This window comes from Lepus europaeus, chromosome 2, assembly GCF_033115175.1.
Source record: "Lepus europaeus isolate LE1 chromosome 2, mLepTim1.pri, whole genome shotgun sequence".
Lineage (NCBI taxonomy): Eukaryota > Metazoa > Chordata > Mammalia > Lagomorpha > Leporidae > Lepus > Lepus europaeus.
The window spans coordinates 139254988-139275924 of record NC_084828.1 but is presented as its reverse complement, the minus strand read 5'-3'; the positions used below and the strand labels follow the sequence as shown (position 1 = coordinate 139275924).

General features: G+C 39.8%; 1 protein-coding gene across 3 annotated transcripts in view; it reads left to right on the top strand.

The window, feature by feature from the left end:
- PLS1 (plastin 1) overlaps positions 1-20937 on the top strand; it is a 152840-nt gene that overhangs the window by 112188 nt on the left and 19715 nt on the right. For all 3 annotated transcript variants that reach the window (XM_062213707.1, XM_062213698.1, XM_062213714.1), the window contains exons 5-11: positions 369-501; positions 2605-2686; positions 9311-9476; positions 9558-9700; positions 12660-12755; positions 16015-16210; positions 20817-20895. In XM_062213707.1, coding sequence (XP_062069691.1) covers positions 369-501; positions 2605-2686; positions 9311-9476; positions 9558-9700; positions 12660-12755; positions 16015-16210; positions 20817-20895 — 895 coding nt within the window. The remainder of the gene's footprint in view (positions 1-368; positions 502-2604; positions 2687-9310; positions 9477-9557; positions 9701-12659; positions 12756-16014; positions 16211-20816; positions 20896-20937) is intronic.

Here is a 20937-nt window from a genome sequence, read left to right as displayed (position 1 = left end):
GAAATTTATTGTCATGGGTATTTGTTTTTTCCTCTTATTTAAAGAAATAGAATTTAAGCTTGTACTTTTTGACTTCTGATTGTTGACATCTAATTCATTAACTTTCATGAGCTATTTGCATTTGGAAAGATTTTAGAATCAAACTGAATATTTATTATGTTCATTTAAGAGATAAGCCTTCCTCTTCCCTAACATATTGGATGAGAAAGTGGAATAGATCCCTACTCCTCCTTTACCCAAACCCTTCAGTGTTTCGGTAGAATTTTAATAATAGTTAACTTCCTCAAGCAAAAATGTTAAAGCATGTTTTCATAGTGTGATAAATTTGGTGAAATGAGGTTTGTGTTAAAGATTCTTTTTGTTTTCAGAGGAAGAGAAAGTAGCCTTTGTGAACTGGATAAACAAAGCCCTGGAGAACGACCCTGACTGTAAGCACCTCATACCCATGAATCCCAATGACGACAGCCTTTTCAAGTCACTTGCCGATGGCATCCTTCTTTGGTGAGTTGAGCGTTAAGTTAAGGGTACAATGTTCTTATCGTTCCTGTTCATGAGCATTCCATAAAAACTACAGTTCAGGAGCTGGCATTGTGGTGTAGCAGGTAAAGCCTCCGCCTGTGATGCCAGCATCCCAAATGGGATCCACTTTGTGTCCCAGCTGTGGCACTTCCAATTCAGCTCCCTGTGAATGGCCTGGGAAAGCAGCAGAAGATGGCCCAAGTCCTTGAGCCCCCACACCCATGTTGGAGACCCGAATGAAGTGCCTGGCTCCTGGCTTTAACCTGGCCCAGACCTGGCCATTGTGGCTATCTGGGGAGTGAAGCAGTGGATGGAAGATCTCTCTCTCTCTCTGTTTCTCCCTCTGTCTCTCTAACTCTGACTTTCCAATCAAAATAAATATTTAAGAAATCCAAAACAAAACTATAATTCAGCAAATCCACTGTCTTTTGGAATTAGTAGCTACCAATTGAAGGAAAGATTTGTATTGTATAGAAAATAAGTACTGCTGGGGCTGGTGCTGTGACATAGCAGGTTAAGCCACTGCCTGTAGAAGTCCTGGCTCCTGGATTTGGCCTGGCCCAACCCTGGAGTGATACAGTGAACAGAAGATCTCTCTTATTCTTTAAAAAAAAAAAAAAGTACTGTATGTTTTCCAAAATTTTCTTCAAATATAATCCTTTATTTTTCTCTTGCCTTTTATTCTATTACCATAATAATGCCAGGAAACTATTGAGTTATTCCTTTAATGCCTCTAGAATGTTCACAGAACTTCTTTTTTCACTTCTCAATAGGGGAGTGTTGATTATTGACTGTGACTGGGACAGGAACATGAGGGCATGTAAAAGGAAGGTGTATGTTAGTGGTTCCTAAATGAAAATCATGTGTTAATCCAGGCTTGCCTCTTTGCAATGTGTTTCTGCTCACTGGATTGGGAACTCACTAAGGGTATATCTTTATTTTGTATCTATTAGAGTTCCAGCATTTGTTTTTCCAAAGCACACTGTTGTTTTAAAGTTTATGAAAACACAGAAAACAATAAAAAAAGAAAATAACCATCATAAATAGTCTTACCACCCATAATTAACTCTGCTTAACATCTGGCATATTGTTTCAGGCTCTTTTTTTTCTTTTTAGGGAAAAACACAGAAAAAACCAACTACCCATGAGTATAGGATTTCAATTTTTAGGACATTATGTGTAAGATATACTTGACTTCCACCTACAAGTCCAATCCCTTCTTCTGAGCATCAGAGAAATTCCTATTATGAATTGAAAGAGTGTTTTCCTTTGTTTTAAGAGATAAAATATATTCTAAAATATAGTGGCAGAATTCATATTAATTTCTTTTTAAAGTTTGAATAATTGAAGCCTGAAGAAAAATGAAGTCTGTGACTCCTTAATTCTAATAGTGTTGATATTTCATGAAACGTGGTTTCTGGAGGATTGGTTGACATTTTAGGCTGCTGGATATTGCTGTACATTAGGTGAAAGAAAGAAGACACAGGACGGCGCCGCAGCTCACTAGGCTAATCCTCTGCCTGTGGTGCCAGAACCCCTGGTTCTAGACCTGGTTGGGGCACTGGATTCTGTCCAGGTTGCTCCTCTTCCAGTCCAGCTCTCTGCTGTGGCCTGGGAAGGCAGTGGAGGATGGCCAGGTCCTTGGGCCCTGCACCAACATGGGAGACCAGGAGGAAGCACTCGGCTCCTGGCTTTGGATTGGCGTAGCGCACCGGCCACAGCGCTCCGGCTGTAGCAGCCATTTGGGGGGTGAACCAATGGAAAAAGCAAGACCTTTCTCTCTGTCTCTCTCTCTCACTGTCTAACTCTGTCAAAAAAAAAAAAAAAAAGAAGAAGAAGACACATAAAATACAGGATGGTTAAAGGAATGCAGAATGCTGCTATAATGAGTGATGAATTTGTTTTAGGATGGGGAATAGTTCATAGATTTTAAAAATTGAGTTCTAGACATGAATTATAGTTTAATATTTAAAAGAAATGAATTGCACTTACTTTTCAAAATTTAACTATCTTGTCTGCTTACAAAAATAAACCACAAACATTTCTAGGAATATTAAATGAAATTATTTTCATTTTTTTCTTTAGCAAAATGATCAACTTATCTGAACCAGATACAATTGATGAAAGAGCCATTAACAAGAAAAAACTCACCCCTTTCACTGTTTCTGTAAGTATTTGCCCTTTGCTAGTACTCATGTTACTGAAATGCAAAATGTAAGGCCTTTGTTAATGGAAGTTTGGACCTACATAACAATTTTGATTTGATGTAATTTTATTTTCTTATAATAACACTGGGTTTTCATTAAATAAAAATTCAACTGCATGTTGTAATTAATGAAATTAAAATTTGAAGTATTTGAATAAATTTATTTAAATTAATAACTAATTAATTTTATAGTATAATTATTGAGTTATTTATTAATGACATGTATTTGATGCAAGTGTTCTTGTTGGTTGATTTTTAAAAGAACATTGTATAGTTTTATCATGTTTTACTGTTTCATAAAACTTTTAAATATTCTTTTTGTACTGGATTGTCCTGTACTCAGCTGTACTCTTGTTGAAGTCCAGGAATGTGGGGCCAGCATTATGATGTAGTAGACTAAGGCTCTGCCTGTGGTGTCTGCATCCCATATGGGTGCTGATTCGCGTCCCAGCTGCAATTCTTCCAGTCCAGCTCTCTGCTAATGGACTGGGAGAGCAGTGGAAGATAGCCCAAGTGCTTGGGCCGCTGCATCCACCTGGGAGATCCATAAGAAGCTGATGGCTCCTAGTTTCAGATCAGCCCAGTTCTGGCCATTGTGGCCATCTGGGGGGTTAACCAGCAGATAGAAGACCTCTCTCTCTGTCTCTCCCTCTGTCTTTAACTTTGCCTCTCAGATAAATAAATACATCTTTTAAAAAAAGTCCATGAATGTATAGTTACCACACTTTTCCCACCAGACCAATCCATGGATATTAATATTTACTGAGTAATTACTAGGTGCCTGTCACCTAGTAATGATTTTGCAAATGAGGACACGGAGGCACTGGTGAGTTAACACGTAATCACTGTGCTCTACAGCCCCGCTCATGTGCTGGCAGTAACAGCCTCTGTTTAATATGTGGTCATAACCATAGCTAGTAAAATTGAGCAGTGGCTGAACAGTTTCCTTCATTTGGCAAATGTAATTCTTGATTTTGTTAAAAATGTTAGGGGGGCCGGTGTTGTGGCGTAGCAGGTAAAGCCGCCGCCTGCAGTGCCAGCATCCCATATGGGTGCTGTTTCGAGACCTGGCTGCTCCACTCCCCATCCAGCTCTCTGCTATGGCCTGGGAAAGCAGTACAAGATGGCCCAAGTGCTTCGGCCCCTGCACCCATGTGGGAGACCTGAAAGAGGCTCCTGGCTTCAGATTGGCACAGCTCTAGCCATTGCTGCCAATTGGGGAATGAACCAGCAGATGGAAGACCTCTCTCTCTCTTTCTCTCTCTGCCTCTCCTTCTCTCTCTGTGTAACTTTGACTTTCACATGAATAAATAAATAAATAAATAAATAAAAAGTTAGGACTCTTCTGTAGGAAGCAGGGGCCTTAGGGCAGTGATACCCGGTTCGTCTTGGATCTCCAGGAAATTCCCCATTTTCCATCACCTGTGAGAAGTACAGAGTTGACCACAAGGCTTCTTGCCTGCCACCCTTGCCATTAGGTCAATTATGTTGCACATGTCTACTGCCATTGTTACAGAAGCCCGTTCTCAATTGCAAGAAAACTATCTTCTGTCACACTTGCACAAGGATCTTTATCCAATATCCATGATTATTGACTTACTCGTGTCCATCTTACTTTTACAATACATGGGTCACACAGTTTTTGATGGTACTAAATCTGAAATACAGCACTTCTTATGTTATATACATTTATTGTTGGGTTTTACTTAAAGTACTTGAATACAGTACAATAAGAACTTTTTTTAAAAATCTGTAAGTATTTACAATACTATAGGATCGATTTGAGGGACTAAGTATTATGTAACTTTACTTTTAGAGATAGCATTCATGAGTGATGTGAGTGATAGCCTAAGCCTGTAGAATACTTGAAAGAGCGTTCTAATGTGGAATGAGACAAAATTGAAAGTGTTGGGAGGGGGCTTAGTGTGGACATTCCGTCTGTGTTGTTTGTTCAGGATTTTAGGGCTTTAGGAAGAGGCCTGCTAGAAAGCTAGCTTTAGATGAAAATTTATCCTCCAGAAGCCTGAGATTGCAAGATTGTGATGAGATAGTTTTTCACCTTATCATGATAATATTTTTGTGGTATCATGAAGAGAAAGATAAAAGGATGAGAGCATTGGCATTGTGGTGCAGTGGTTAAGCCTCCACCTGTGATGCCGGCATCCTGTATGGGAGCGGCTGTTCAGGTACTGGCTGCTCTGCTTCTGATCCGGCTCCCGGGTAATGAATGTGGGAAAGAAGCAAAAGTTGGCCCCTGCTACCCACGAAGGAGACCCCAGTGGAGTTCCAAGCTCCTAGCTTCAGTCTGGGGTCATGGCCATTTGGAGAGTGAACTGGTGGATGCAAGATTTGTTTCTCTGCGTGTGTGTGTCTCTCTCTGTTACTCTGCCTTTCAAATAAAAATAATAATAAATCTTAAAGTGTTGTACAATAGTTATGGAAGCAAAGCAAAGGAACAGAACAAGCAATTAAGAGAAAGACTCATTTATGATCTTGTATTCTTTCTCATCTTTTTTCTTCTACCCAGTGTGCTACTGAACTGCACTATTGCATTTGTTTGATTAAAAAAAAAAAACAATTATATGAATAAGACTGCAAAACAGATGGTAGTTATTTGGGAACCTACAAGTCAGGAAACCAGCACAAGACTTGCTATAGGAAATTGAATCTGTCCATTAAAGCATGTTTAAAAATGCTATGAATATACTCACGTACATACAAAGGAAATATGTCTATATCTTATAGTTACAGATGTATACAAATGTATACACACATCTACGGCCTTAATTTTACCTTACATGCAATTATAGTTTAAGTAGCGAAAACATGATGAATCTCACTTGAATATGCCTATTGAAATAAAAGTCATTACGTGCAAAATAAGGATGAAATCTGAATAAAAAATCGTGCTTGTATTCTTACTAACCCAATAACATAGCACAGCCCATTAAGAATCATTAGCAAAATTGTACTCATCTGGAATTGAATGTTTATGGGAAATGAAAATTTGCAAATAAAGGAAATTTAAAGTACATATTTCAGATGGTTAGTAAAATTGAATAGTTAATTTAAGTGGAAGGGACATGGGAAACCATCTAAAATAATGGTGTAAATTTTTCTACTTGGTAAGGTTGGCTTTATCTTGGACACTCAGTTCACTGATGCACAAAAAAAAAAAAGATAGGTGAGAATGAATGGATAATCTCAGATAGATTTCCAGCTTTAGACAATAGCAGCTGTCTTATTCCCTACTAAATGTTGTATTTTACCATTTTCTTGAAGAATGCACATTGCATCTACTGGTTCAGATGGCTGCAACAGCCAGGGCTGAGCCAGGCTGAAGCCAGGATCCAGGAGCTTCTTGTGGATCTCCCATGTGTGTAGCAGGGACTCAAGCAGTTGGGCCATCATCTACTGCTTTTCCTAGGCCATCAGCAGGGAGCTGGATCAGAAGAGGAGCAGCCGGGATACAAACCAGCACTCATATGGGATGCCAGCGTTGCAGGCAGCAGCTTTATCCTCAGCGTCACGTTGCTGACCCTTCAGTCCATTTATAGAAGCTCATTACTTCTAAGATATTTGATGAATTTGTAAAGCCAACATTTTAAAATTAACATCAAAAGCTGGTTGTCCTGTGTATCCTCAACACCACCTATTGATAAGACAAGCTGAGTTTACTGCGTATGGCAGCAGTAGAAGGCATCATCTGTGATTTGTCAGTGTCTTAGGATCGGGAAGGTGAAGGCAGAATTTGTGAACTGGATTTGTGGCTTTAAGGGGCTGTGGTTTAGGGAGCTGTGGCTTACTTGAGAGAGAGGGAGGAGAGAATAGCCTAATTCAGATCAGGTAAGGATCTCCATAGGACAGTGGAAGTAACAAGGGGAGAATTTCAAGGTAAGAAAGTCAAAGAATCTTAGGATATTAGCGATACATTGGTGTTTCCCATTGAAGCGTTAATGGCTCTTTGAGGTAGTGCTTCCAATGAAAAGTCACACCTTTTGCCAGGCCTCAAGACTCCTAGAGAGTAAAATGCTAATGAAGATAGAGGAATAGCAAAGTAGTGCTATAAAGTAGTGAAGACAAGAGGAAAAGCAGATAAAATCATGTGAATGTAGACAGGTGAGGTTTCGGTTGTCAGTGTTCAGGCGGAGAATGGTGGTGGAAGGTGTTGGTTCTTACTACTTATTACAATCAGTTTAGTGAAATGTTATCTTTTGACCATAGTATCATGCTGTCTGTGCGTATGAAATGGGTTACTGTGGTATTAACATTATGATTTCCAGGGTAGTTCATTCGACTGCTCATGCATTCTGGGGAATCACAACGAGGAGCAAACATCCTTTATGCTCTCAGAAGAAAAGTTGTAAAAATAAAAGCGGTCAAACCTACTTTGGCAGAAACTGTATTTTGAAAGTTATATTGACTTGATTTGAGGTATCTTTTAAAAGCAGGTTTTGTTTGTTTATTTCAAAGAGTTGCAGAGAGAAAGGGAGAGACAGAGAGAGACATAGAGATCTTCCATCTGCTGGTTTACTCCCCACATGGCCACAATGGCAAAGGCCAGGCCAAGCTAAAGCCAAGAGCCAGAAGCTTCATCTGGTCTCCTATGTGGGTGGCAGGGGCCCTAACACTTGGGCATCCTCCGGTGCCTTCCCCAGGTCATTAGTAAGCAGCTGGATTGGAAGTGGAACAGCTGGGACACAAATTGGTGCCCGTATTGAATGCCAGCATCATGGACAATGGCTTTATTTGCTATACCACAACGCCAACCCCAATTTAAGTCATCTTAAATATTAAAATATTAAAAATCTTCCAAAAGTTGCATGAAATATTTGTAATTTACTGGCAGTGTCTTCATATTTATGTTGATTTGTAGTGAATTATGTTATAAAAATATTGAAGAATTATCTTGTCCTTCTGCTGATTTTGGGAGAATTATATTTAAAAGAACATTGCTGGCATGGCCATTTAGTCCAGTGGTTAAGCCCTGGTTAAGGTGCCTGCACCTTGCATAGTGGTACCTAGGTTCTGTTTCTGTCTCTGGCTCCATTTCCTGTTCCTGCTAATGCATTCCTGGGAAGCGGCAGTGATGGCCCATATAATTAGGTTCCTAACACCTACATGGGAAACCTAGAATGAGTTCCTGGCTCCTGGCTTTGGCCTGGCTCATTCCTAGCCATTGAAGCCTTTTGAGGAGTGAACCCGCAGATGGGAGTTCTTTCTGTCTCTCTGATCTCTTCAGCAGATGGAAAACCTTTCTCTCTCTCTGTCTCCCACCCCCACTCTATAATTCTGCCTTTAAAAACAAATAAAATGAATCTTTTAAAAAAAAGAACTCTCAAATTTAAAAAATATAAGAACATTGCTTAATACCACTGTAAAAAATTTAATTCTGAATGCTTGCTTAAAATACCTCAGACTTATTCCCAAGAGATACGTTCATTTACTTGGAGCCCAAGGAAGATAATTGCTTCAACATGCTGTAAGAGAAAGCCATTGAGATAGTCACTATGCTTTGAAAACCGGTAGGCATAGCTGCTGTTCTTACCAACATTAAATAGTTGCTGTTCTTACCACTGCACGACAGTGGTGGTGTAGCACCACTGGGATGGATGGGCTCTGGAGACCCCCAGGACCATAGCCCAGCTCTGCCGCCCTCTAAGCTATTAGTGCCTGAGTAAAATCCATCTTTAGATTTGCTTTTAATAGTCTTCTCAATCGGAAACCTAGTTGTACATAATTTTTATGAAGCACTTCCAAATGGGGATTTTTAGAAAGGAAAAAAGATCATTAACCAAAAACTGATAAACTGACAGTACTGAAATTTCTAGAGGAGTATGCCATAAAATATATTTCCTCTTTCCTTATTTTTATGTATATGCAACTTCCTATGAACATATAGGGAAGGGAGATGATTCAGGAGCCAGGAGCTCCATCCGGGTCTCTCACGTGGGTGGCAGGGATCCAAGTACTTGGGCCGTCATTTGCTGCCTTCCCAGGCACATTGGCAGGAGAATGCATTGGAAGCACAGCAGCCAGAACTTGAACCAGGCAGTCTGATATGTGATGTGGGTGTCCCAAGCAGCGTGTTAACCCATTGCATTGCAGTGGTCACCCCCTGTGATTTTTTTGTGGTAGTGGTATTTTGGTTGTATGAATCTAAAATGTCTGCAATCCATTGTTTCTTTTTTTTTTTTTTTTAAAGACTTACTTTACTATTTGAAAGACAGAGTTACAGAGAGAGGTAGAGCCAGAGAGAGAGAGGTCTTCCATCGGCTGGTTCACTCCCCAAATGACTGCAATGGCCAGAGCTGAGCCTATCAGGAGCCAGGAGGCAGGAGCTTCCTCCGGGTCTCCTCCGTGGGTGCAGGGGCCCAAGGATGTGGGCCATCTTCTGCTTTCCCAGGCCATAGCAAAGAGCTGGATCAGAAGAGGAGTAGCTGGGACTCAAACTGGTGCCCACAAGGGATGCTAGCGCTACAGGCTGGGGCTTTAACCTGCTGCGCCACAGCACTGGTCCCTATTGTTTCTTAAATGGACCTTAAAAAGTACTTCCTCACATGCATTTTTCTTTTGACCATTTAGGAAAATTTAAACCTAGCCCTGAATTCCGCCTCTGCCATTGGTTGCACAGTAGTCAACATCGGCGCACAAGACCTCAAAGAAGGAAAACCTCACTTGGTCTTGGGACTTCTCTGGCAGATCATCAAAGTTGGTCTTTTTGCTGATATTGAGATTTCCAGAAATGAAGGTAAGATCCCCCAAAATCTTTCCTTTTCCTTGGCACCTCCTCACCATGGGAAGAGTTGACATGTGAGTGTTTTCCTCTCAGCTTTGATTGCCTTGCTAAACGAAGGCGAGGACCTCGAGGAGCTGATGAAGCTTTCCCCCGAGGAGCTGCTGCTGCGATGGGTGAACTACCACCTGACCAACGCAGGCTGGCCCACCATCAGCAACTTCAGCCAAGACATTAAGGTGGAGCTTTTAATGTTGAAGTGTGAATGCGGGATGTCCAAAGAAAGATGTAGGATATAGAAGTGAAGGCATGTCAGACTTAAATTCAAATTGAGTTCACAAGGTCACAGGTCGGAGAATGATAATTGGTATTTCTCTGTCGGAAGTAAATCTCCCAGTTATAGTCACAAAAATCTTCTAAAAGTTATTTATTTATTTAGAAACTTGGAGTTATAGAGAGAGGGGAGACACACACACACACAGAGAGACAGAGACAGAGAAAGAGAGAGAGCTTCCATCCACTGGTTTACTCCCCAAATGGCCGCAATGGCCAGGGCTGGGCCAGACTGAAGCCAGGAGTCAGGAGCTTCATTCGGGTCTCCCACATGGGTGCAGGGCCCCAAGCACTTGGGCCATCTTCTGCTGCTTTTCCCAGGCCATTAGCATGGAACTGGATAGGAAGTGGAGCAGCTGGGACACAAACTGGTGCCCATATAGAATGCCAGCATCACAGGTGGTAGCTTTACTCACTATACCACAACGCTGGTCCCTCACAAAATCTTTTTTAAAAAATAAATGGATTTGTTGGCTTTTAATAAGAAGAACTGTGAGGGGTAGAAAGTGTTAGTCTCAGCAAATTATTCTTTCCTATTTTATATGCCGCAGGCCCACTAAATTCTAACGAGGATGTCAGTTCATTAATTTGGACTAAGAATTTACAACTGTTTGCTGGACTAGAGGCCTCTGGGATTCTGACCAGTTAACAGTCTTATTCCCACTGTGCCAATAACCAGCTAACTTACCAAATTAGTGGGAGGCATGTATAACAGTAGACCAAGGGTATCTTCAGGTACGTCTGTCACAGTGGCTTGAAATACTCCCTTCTCTGTTGGGAGAGCCCTGTCAAAGAATCTATAACATTCACTTCTTTCTGTCAGCAACTCTCCCATCATCACTTCTGGGATGGCCATTGCCAACCTGGGGAACTGTGACATTTTCCCTCTCCGTGCTTCCCCCTAAGCCCTCCAAGAGCAGCCTGGGAAAAAGTTAGAGTAGTGCTGGCTCTAATTCCTTCAGTCAGGGTATGGGTTTGCCATAATGTTCTAAGTCGTATTCTCTGAAGCAGTGCTGTGTCTCTCTGCTTTCTTCTAACATATGCTGACTTAAAATTTGATCTTGATGTTTCTTTTATTCTGCATGCTCTTAAAATTTGATTTATCAGATATTTTTTAAGTGCGTCCTGTGAGGCTTATCCCAGTCAGGAAGGATGCAAAGACTCAGCTCTTAAGAAGCTTACCAGGGGGCTGGCGCTGTGGCGCAGTGGGTTAACGCCCTGGCCTGAAGCACTGGCTATCCCTTATGAGTGCCGGTTCTAGTCCCACCTGCTCCTCTTCCAATCCAGCTCTCTGCTATGGTCTGGGATAGCAGTAGAAGATGGCCTAAGTCCTCCCACATGCACCCATGTGGGAGACCCGGAGGAAGCTCCTAGCTCCTGGCTTCAGATTGGCACAGCTCCGGCCGTTGCAGCCATCTGGGGAGTGAACCAGTGGATAGGAGACCTTTCTCCCTCTCTCTCTGTCTCTCTCTCTCTCTGTAACTCTTTCAAATAAATAAAATAAATCTTCTTTTAAAAAAAAATTATACCAGTTACACAGGGAGACAAACATCTGGTAGATGCGCATGTTAGTGATTTGTTATTTTAAGATCATACATGGCTGGCACTGCGGCTCACTAGGCTAATCCTCCACCTGCGGCGCCAGCACCCCGGGTTCTAGTCCCGGTCGGGGTGCCGGATTCTGTCCTGGTTGCCCCTCTTCCAGGCCAGCTCTCTGCTGTGGTCCGGGAGTGCAGTGGAGGATGGCCCAGGTCCTTGGGCCCTGCACCCGCACGGGAGACTGGGAGAGGCACCTGGCTCCTGGTTTCAGATCAGCGTGATGCGCCGGCCACAGCACACCGGCCGCGGCAGCCATTGGAGGGTGAACCAACAGCAAAGGAAGACCTTTCTCTCTGTCTCTCTCTCTCTCACTGTCCACTCTGCCTGTCAAATAAATAAATAAATAAATAAATCATACAAAACTCACTAGCTTAAAATAATGGTTTGTTGTTTTTCATAACTTTGTGGGTTGCTGCAGCTTGGTGAGGTGGTTCTTCTGCTTCCTGGGGTTTTGGCTGGGATCATTAACTCAGTTACACTCAGCAGGCAGCTAGCTGGGCTCATCTGGAAGGTGCACAAAGACATCAGTCCCGTGTCTACCTCGGTGCTCTACTACAAGGCCTTTTCACAGGGCTAATTCCTCACAGCAGGACAGTCTTAGGTAGTTGGATGTGTGACATGGGGGTTAACTATAATAGGGAGGAGGTAGAAGCTCTTGAGGTTTGGGTGTGGAAACCCCAGAACATCACCTGCATAGTACTCTGTTGGTCAGGGAGAATCACAAGCCAGTTCAAATTAACAAGGAGAGGTTGCCTCTGCCTGTTGATGGATGGAGCTACATGTATGTACAGAGAATTATGACAGCCATCTTTGGAGAGGACAACTTTGGATGATTTAATACAACGTGGTCGAGTTTGCCCAGACGTGGGCAAAGGATGTTAGGTAATATAGAGGAGGGTACTTAGTGTACTCTAGGGGAAACCAGGGGAGCCTTCCAGAAGATAATACTTGACCTGATTCTTCAACTGATGCTGAAGTTTGGAGATGTTATTAAATGAAAAAGGTGAGAGAGGTTATTCCATGTGTAGGGAGCAGTAGTACCAGAAGATCTGCGGCATGAAACGTGTTGTCTGGGTGCTCTGAAATGTGATATAGCATAGTGCATTGAGGAACCTACAAGTAATTCTGTATTAGTAAAGTAAAGTTTCTGAGTTCTTATTCTATTCTTCAAGATGGAGGTTATTTCCTCAGTTTGAACACTTTTTTCCTAAACTCGGTGATGATTTTACTCATTTAAAAATGTACTTTCTTATTTTTTTCTTGAAGGATTCAAGAGCCTATTTTCATCTGCTTAATCAGATTGCCCCTAAGGGTGACAGGGAAGATGGACCTGCTATTGCCATCGATCTTTCAGGATTTAATGTGAGTGTCATTTCTATTTTTTTGTATATTGTAGCAAAATATTCATAGCATAAATTGACCTTTTTTAGCACTTTCAAGTGTACAATTCAGTGGCATCCAGTGTATTCGTATCATCGTATAACTATTGCCACTGTCCATTTCTAGGACTTTTTCATCATCTCACTCTGTACCTCATCCGCAGTAACTCCCATTCCTCCTCTGTCCAACCACTGGTATTCACTGTTCTTTATGGCCATGAATTTGATTGGTGCACGCAGTGAAATTTACAGTGGAATTCCCTACAGGCAGCATTTCCTGGGGAAGTCCTCGGCCCTTTGTCTAAGCTTGGTCCTTTGCTTTTCAAAAGTTTTGTCATAGGCTAGGCTCCAAGTCTGTGTTCTAAGCCACCTGACTGTCACGACTAAAGAAAGAGAATTGCAGAAATCTGATTTTGAGGGTTTTATGGACTCAGTCCAAAAAAATCCACATTCCCCTGAAATGCAAAAGGGACCAAGACGCTTTTATGACTGTCAAGTTTTACCAGGAAAGGGAACAGCAAGCTGTTCCTAGATGAGTATGCAATTGATTATCAGTTCTATTAGCTTACACTTAGAAATACATAAAATAACTAGTAATGGCTAGTATTTATGGTGCAGAAACAACAAAGATCCTGACCCACTTAACACATTTCCTAGGAAGCCCTTTCTTTTAGCTTAGGTTGTAAATACTAAGGATGGTTCTATCTAAATATTAAAATCTGGGCTATAGATAGTATGAAAATTGTTAAGGACTTAAAGCATAGTATTGGCAATATTTGATTTTGAAGTTAACTTGAGTCAATGCTAATTGATTATATTTTACATTTTTATAATGAACTATCTCAGAAGCAGTATTATAAAACTATTGTGCCGGTGCCACTGCTCAATAGGCTAATCCTCCGCCTGTGGCGCCGGCACCCCGGGTTCTAGTCCCAGTTAGGGCGCTGGATTCTGTCCCAGTTGCGCCTCTTCCAGTCCAGCTCTCTGCTGTGGCCTGGGAAGGCAGTGGAGGATGGCCAGGTCCTTGGGCCCTGCACCAACATGGGAGACCAGGAGAAGCACCTGACTCCTGGCTTCTCTCTGTCTCTCTCACTGTTCACTCTGCATGTCAATAAATAAATAAAATAAAACAAACTATTGCAACATTTGCAAATTATTTTTTAAAGATTTATTTATTTATTTGAAAGGCAGAGTTACAGAGAGGCAAAGGCAGAGGGAGAGAAGTCTTCCATCCTCTGGTTCACTCCCCAAACAGCGCTGTAGCCAGCCCTGCACTTTGCCGACATCCCTTATGGGCTCTGGTTCGAGTCCCAGATGCTCCACCTTTGATCTGGCTCTCTGCTATGACCTGGAAGAGCAATTAGAAGATAGTCCAAATCCCTGGGCCCCTGCACCTGCATGGAAGTCCTGGAAGAAGCTCCTGGCTCCTGGCTTTGGATTGGCCCAGCTCTGGCCACCGAAGCCATTTGGGAAGTGAAACAACAGATGGAAGACTTCTCTCTCTCTGCCTCTGCCTCTTCCTCTCTGTAATTCTACCTTTCAAATAAATGAATCTTTAAAAAATCTTATGAAAAATTTCAAATATACTCAAAGTGAATAGACTTAGTTTACTGACTACCATTTGCTTATCCCTTGGGTTCAACATCTGTCCTCTCATGGTCAGTGAACTTGTTTCACTTATTCCCTACTGATTTCCCTCCTTTACTGTATTATTTTGAAGCAAACTCTTAATCATTTCACTTGATTGATAAATATCTCAATTTTTATTTCTAGAAGATATTTGGTGCAACCACATTAGTATATTATGCCTTTAAAAATTAACAATCTGTAATACCAAACTATCTAGCCAACACTGACATTTCCAATTGCCTTATAAATGTCAATTTTTCTTTTTATAGCTTATATGAATTAAGATCTAAATTAAGGCCTACATATGGCTATCTTGACAACTTTTTTTTTTTAAGACTTATTTTTTTATTTGAAAGGCAGAGTTGGGGCTGGGTAGAGATCTTCCATACACTGGTTCTCTCACCAAATGGCTACAGTGGCTGGAACTGAGCCAGACCGAAGCCAGGCGTCTGGAGCCAGGAGCTTCTTCTGGGTCTCTCATGTGGGTGCAGGGGTCCAAGCACTTGGGCCATCTTCTGCTGCTTTCCCAGGCTATTAGCAAAGAGCTGGATCGGAAGTGGAGCATCTAGGACTCGAACTTTTGCCCATATGGGATGCTGGCATTGTTATTTAATAGCATTCAGCCTATCACTTTCTCTTATTTCATTTACATTTCTTACTTTTTTGCAACTCTAGTGCAGAGAATTGAATAGATTATAACCCTTTTTCATGATGTACTATCCATGGGTCCCTGCAGAGCCCTCTTTTTGTTTTTATTTTTTGTGTGTGATTGTTTTGCAGTTGTTACAAGCCACATGATCCCTCAATCTAACAAAAATGTTCAAGATCTTGACGTTACTTTACACTTAGCTGTGTATTTCTTCCCCATTCCATTTCCCTGCATCACCTCAACATGGCTACTCTCATCCTGAGTCTAGTGTTTATTGTTCTTTTGCTTCTCTTTTTGTATAACCTTCTTTCATTAACATGTATTTTTTACAAAATTAAGTTGTTAGTTTTACTTCCTGCATATCATATTGTACTTAAATTTATAATATTGATTTTTAATTTATACCTGAGTCACCCATATTGTTGTACGTGTGAATATTACCAGTTCATATGTTTACTCTCCTATTTATAGGTCCTTGATTTGTTTTGTATGTTTTCAGGGGTTAGCAACTGCAAAAGAGCTGTTCCTTTTGACGTTACTATTTTAAATGTATCTCATTTTGCATAAAGAAAAGCATCTATTAGAAATAGAACTTGGTGTAGAATGGGTGAGACAACTATATCTGTTATCCAGAGGGCACTCTACTAGATAGCCTTGAAAAGTTACCTGTAACTTGACCAGTGGGAGCTTACTGATATGCTATTTGAGAGTTTTGTTGAATAGTTCAGTGATGAGAATGAAATAGGACTCTATGATCCTAGCAATAAAACCCAGAGACTTGTTCTTTTTTGATTTAAAAGGAATGGGAAGGTAGATTTGTAATTCTTGCACATTCTGACATTATTTTGAATTATTGTTTGATACAGTTACAGAGAAGTAATTGCTTTTAAACAGGTCTACCAATAAAAAGTGATGCCAATCCAAAGTTTAATCTTGACCATTTTGGTTTTATTTCATCGTTTAGGAGAAAAATGACCTAAAGCGTGCTGAATTCATGCTTCGAGAAGCAGATAAACTGGGATGTAGACAGTTTGTTACTCCTGCTGATGTGGTTTCAGGCAATCCTAAACTTAATTTAGCCTTTGTAGCGAATCTGTTTAATACATACCCATGCCTGCACAAGCCTGATAATAATGACATCGATATCAATTTATTGGAAGGTATGTTCTTTCTGCCTTTAATTGACTCAGTGTGTTGATTGATTGTACTGTACTGTCAGAGGTAGGGCTTGTGGTAGGAGATGAAGTGTACTATGTAGGCATGTGTGTCCATTAGAAAGGTCAACTTACAGAAAGTGGTTGTTGGTTTATGTTAAAAAAGAATACTGGGGTAAATTTTACTTTTCTGTCATTTCTCTAAGAGTTCAGTAAAAACTATCATACATTTGAAATATTCTTATAAATTATCACATAACATTATCGCCAATAGTGACAATGAATTATCTATTGGAAAAATAATTATTTGTAGTTTTTTTTCCTCCTTTGACTCCAGTATTGTTCTCTTTTTAATATTTTTAATGTATATGAAAATTATAATATTCATTACTTGTCTTATGTGTGGGCTATCATTACCTGTCTCATAATATATAATACTTTCCTATTTTGCTTCATGAAATGCAGATTTGACCCCTCCTAATGTAGGTACTGTACTGAGTACTTTTCTATACTCTATTAATACCCTCATTCTGAATGTTCTTTTTATTACCACTATTTATTCTTTTGATCTGGGTTAATATTTATTTTTTGCTTTGTTCATGCTGTGTTATTTCTGTCTTAATATGCCTATAGAATGAATGAGTACAAGCAAGAAACACAAATGAAGCTTAACTAAATAGCAGAGAAAGGCTTTAATTATATAAACTCCTGCCGTATTTGCCTTCTATAATGATGGGATATTATAGTTGCAAACACATTAGAATTTTGACAATTGGACTTCATGATTTGATGTAAAGTCTTGATCCCTCTCCTGAGATAAAGTTTATCTTTTATCACAAGTCATCTTTGAAAGGATTAATTTAGGTTCCATAACAGATTATTTTGTATTATTTAGTTATGTTACATTTACTCGGTGTCATTGAAGCTTACAATATATGAATTGTCATAATGATAATTATGACATTCTCAATGTTAAGTTCTTTCTCCTTATCTCTTATTTCCCAGTCTCTCTTTTTCCCCTCCCCTTCTCACATTCTCACATAATGCGCAGTTATATCCATTGTAGTATCAGAATCGACAGAAAAAACAACGATGGCAGTTCTCAGGCAGAGGGGCCAGTCCTGTTGCTTTCTCTCTTATTACTCCTGTTGAGAAAAGGTGGTCCTCAAGTAGAGAATGTTTTTGTTGGGGAGAATTTGACGTTGTAGTGTTCCTTGTCCTACACAACTCACCCACAATTCCTTCTTCCCCAGTGAGACAGAATGAGAAGTCAGTTTCATGATCTTTTGCCCTTTTACTGCCACAACCAGAGTTCCAGTGTCCTTGTCACCTTGTAATTACAGTTTTGTGATTAATGAAAGAAATGTCACATTTATCAAATATATGTGAGAAAGTATGATTAATTCACTTCACTCTTTCTGAAGGTCCAGTAAAATAAAGACTATATTCTCTACATAGATTTGTAACTGAGAGGGAAAATAAACCAAAATGTAGATATTTTGGCAAAGACAAATTTAGAGTGAGAGAGAAGAATTTCTTTTAAAAATTCAGTAAAAAGGATGACTGCTAAGTTTTTATCAGTCTGGAAAATTTCAAGATCACTTTGTGTCTTAACAGCAGAAGGCATTGTTTAGAGTGGCATATTAAAAATGATCTGCTTTTTATAGTCACTAAATTCTTGCTAGATATCTTTTTCCAACTTACTCGCTCTCCTATTTTCATGTTTGAATTATTTTGCTAGTGTTCAGCATGCTTTTGGAATTTTTCAGTGTGAACAGGATTGCTAAATATTTCCATTATTTTTACCATATTGATTAAGAGGATCCTATGGGAAATATTTATCAATCATTTGTATCTATAACATATGTATGTCCTGATGCATCTGACTTTGACTGTTGGAATATTTTCCTCCATAAATTTGTGTTTTTATAGATCCTGATGAAATTTGAAACTTGACCTAACCACATCCCAAATTCATATATTAGTATGCCCCCACTGGCAGAGAATTTTATCTCTAGGATTAAGAAAACATTAAAAGCTCAATTAAATAATAAACATTCGTATTCAATTGAGCCAGCTGCATGGGCTACATTTAGAGAAACCATCTCAGAATTCATTTGTGGTGATGGGAAGTACATAGGCCACAGAATTAGAAAGACTGTGTTCAAATCATGGTTCCACCATTTAATATCTGAGTAGACTATGATTCTTGGTTTACTCACTTATGTAACAGGGCTAATAAAACTTATTTTGAAGAGTTAACTGTGGTCCTGAATGAAAGTATTTAACATGCATAATGTACTTATTAGTGATCAGGGCAGGAGGAGGAAAGCATTTAATACATCACAGAGTATTTAGTGAGTGTTAAATACATGTGAGTTCCTTTTCTTTCCTCTTAGTAACCTGTTTTTAATATACTTATTATTTTTCTCAAAACTTTTAACAGTTACAGATGCCAATTTGCCCCTGCAAATGAATGTTTTATAGCTCTGTCTTGTATACTGGAAATTAAGCTTTTACATCTAAGATGTCTATAGTTGTCTGCAATCCACACAGCATTTTCCAATCTGGGATACATATGTTTCTGTAATGCTTTATTACGGCTCTTGCACAAATGCGTAGTGCTTCTAGCTTTGAGCATTTATTTACCAAGACACTTGAAACAGTATCAGATAAATAAATGCTCACTTATAAAATCGATTTACCTTTCCAGGTATTAAAGATTAAAATGCTAATTGTTTAATTGGGAATAAAAGGAAGAAATATGAACCTTTGCCGCTTATCCAAATGCAAGTTTAGTGCCTTTTAAAATATTCATTGTATCATCAGGTTACCCAACTGGAGATATTTTAGTTAAAAATTAAGCCATTGATACACTGTCAATCTTTGTAATTTTGACATAATTTAGATTTTGCTAGCTGGAAGTAATGTAAAAAAAACTTTCTAATTATTAGACCAGGAATTATGTAAAATGTAAAAAATTCTCAAATTACTGGAACAAAAAAAAAACATAGTAGTAGTAATACAGAGACAGCTACAAGGTTAATCCAGGGCCCATGCATCAAGCTTCAGGTCATGACATGTTTATATGTATGTTACCAAGGGGATAGTTCAGTGACTTCATTTGTGCTTGTTTGGTAACTCCTAAACAAGGCAGGTAAGGATTCTAGGAATAGTTAGGTTAACTTGATGCTTTGTATAAAAGGCTCTTGTATACACTGTTTACTGTAAAGTGGTTGTGGCAGATACAGTAAGCTGATTAATTACCTTTTATGAAGACCAGAGGAAAATTTAAGTAAGAAATACATGCTGATATAATTTTAATAGAGGAAGAATTAAAGCAGATTCTGGGAAAGCTGTTAGGTAATGGTATCAAGAACTACATGAAAACCTACTGGGAAGTTTTTCCTGAATCAGTAGCACAAATAACAGAACGCTTTGGATCTGACAAGGTTTTGTTTCTTATTCTGGGTGTACACGTCTATACCATTCGTGGCTCTGGATCTGAATGTGACTGTAGGTGTGGCTCTATAGGAATGGGCCCTGGAACTCATGCTGTTACACATTTGTCTGCCAAATAGTCCTGGGGGTCTCACAAGGGCCAAAGTCTAGAGTGACCTGAATTTGCCTACGGTTTAGAAGTGACTAGAAGTTTAAATATTTCCACTGGGGGAGTCTGGTGATAAGATAGATGTGGGGCTGTTCTGTTGTGCCCCAGCTTTGTTGAAGAACAAATGACAGCATTTCAGGGAGTCACTTAGCATTGTCGGCTGATGACTGGAAGGCAGACTTGGCCGGGACGGCCCACATCTCTGCCTACCTGTGCTACACCATAAGCCACATTTTCCTGGTGGATCGTAAACTCTGCCCTGAAGGGAGTGCTCTGGGAAGCAGCTTAATTACAGACAAAACAGTAGTGCTTGCAGGAGTTATCTTGGTCATCTCTGATGTTCAGGAACTTGGTATGATGAAATGTGTCTTTCTCTTAGCACCCTGTGTGGGATCTGTGTTCCTCATGTGTTTTCAATAGTGACAATCTAAGATAACTCAGAAAGTCTGTAAGATAGTTATATCTCTCATTGCCTATTTTCATATGGCCTGCATTCCAAAGTATAGCTCTGGGTGCCCAGAAACTTTCCTATACAAGTCCATAATCTGTACAGATTTAGTAACTCTGCATTGGGAAATGTGTAGTTTGTCATTATCTATTTAGGGTACTACTATTACCCTGACTACTGACAGATCTTTATTTTACTATTGTTTAATAAAGCAATAGTCCCTTTTACATCTAATCATAACTCCAGCCAATGAAAGTTCATCTATTATGTTTCTGCACAGTGAGATGCGCGGCTCAGTAGCACCGGTAGTTCAGAGGTATCAGATAAGGGAATCTAAATGGAGAGATTTACAGTAAATGGAGGCTTCCTAGATAGTGAGGGGAAGGGACTTTGGCAAGGAAGAGTTTTTTTTTTTTTCCTCTCTAAAGAAATTGTATTATCTAAAGTACAATGGCTAAGTGTGTATGTCCCATTTGTACCTGCCAGAATGGTTTAAAGTAGTTCCTGATTCCTTTTGTTCTGAATCATCAGAGTGAATTTGTATCTTACTATAGGAGAAAGCAAGGAAGAAAGGACATTTCGGAACTGGATGAATTCCTTGGGGGTCAACCCTTACATTAATCATTTGTACAGGTAAGTATTCTACTCTGTTTCAGCTTTCCTGGTGGAGTCCAG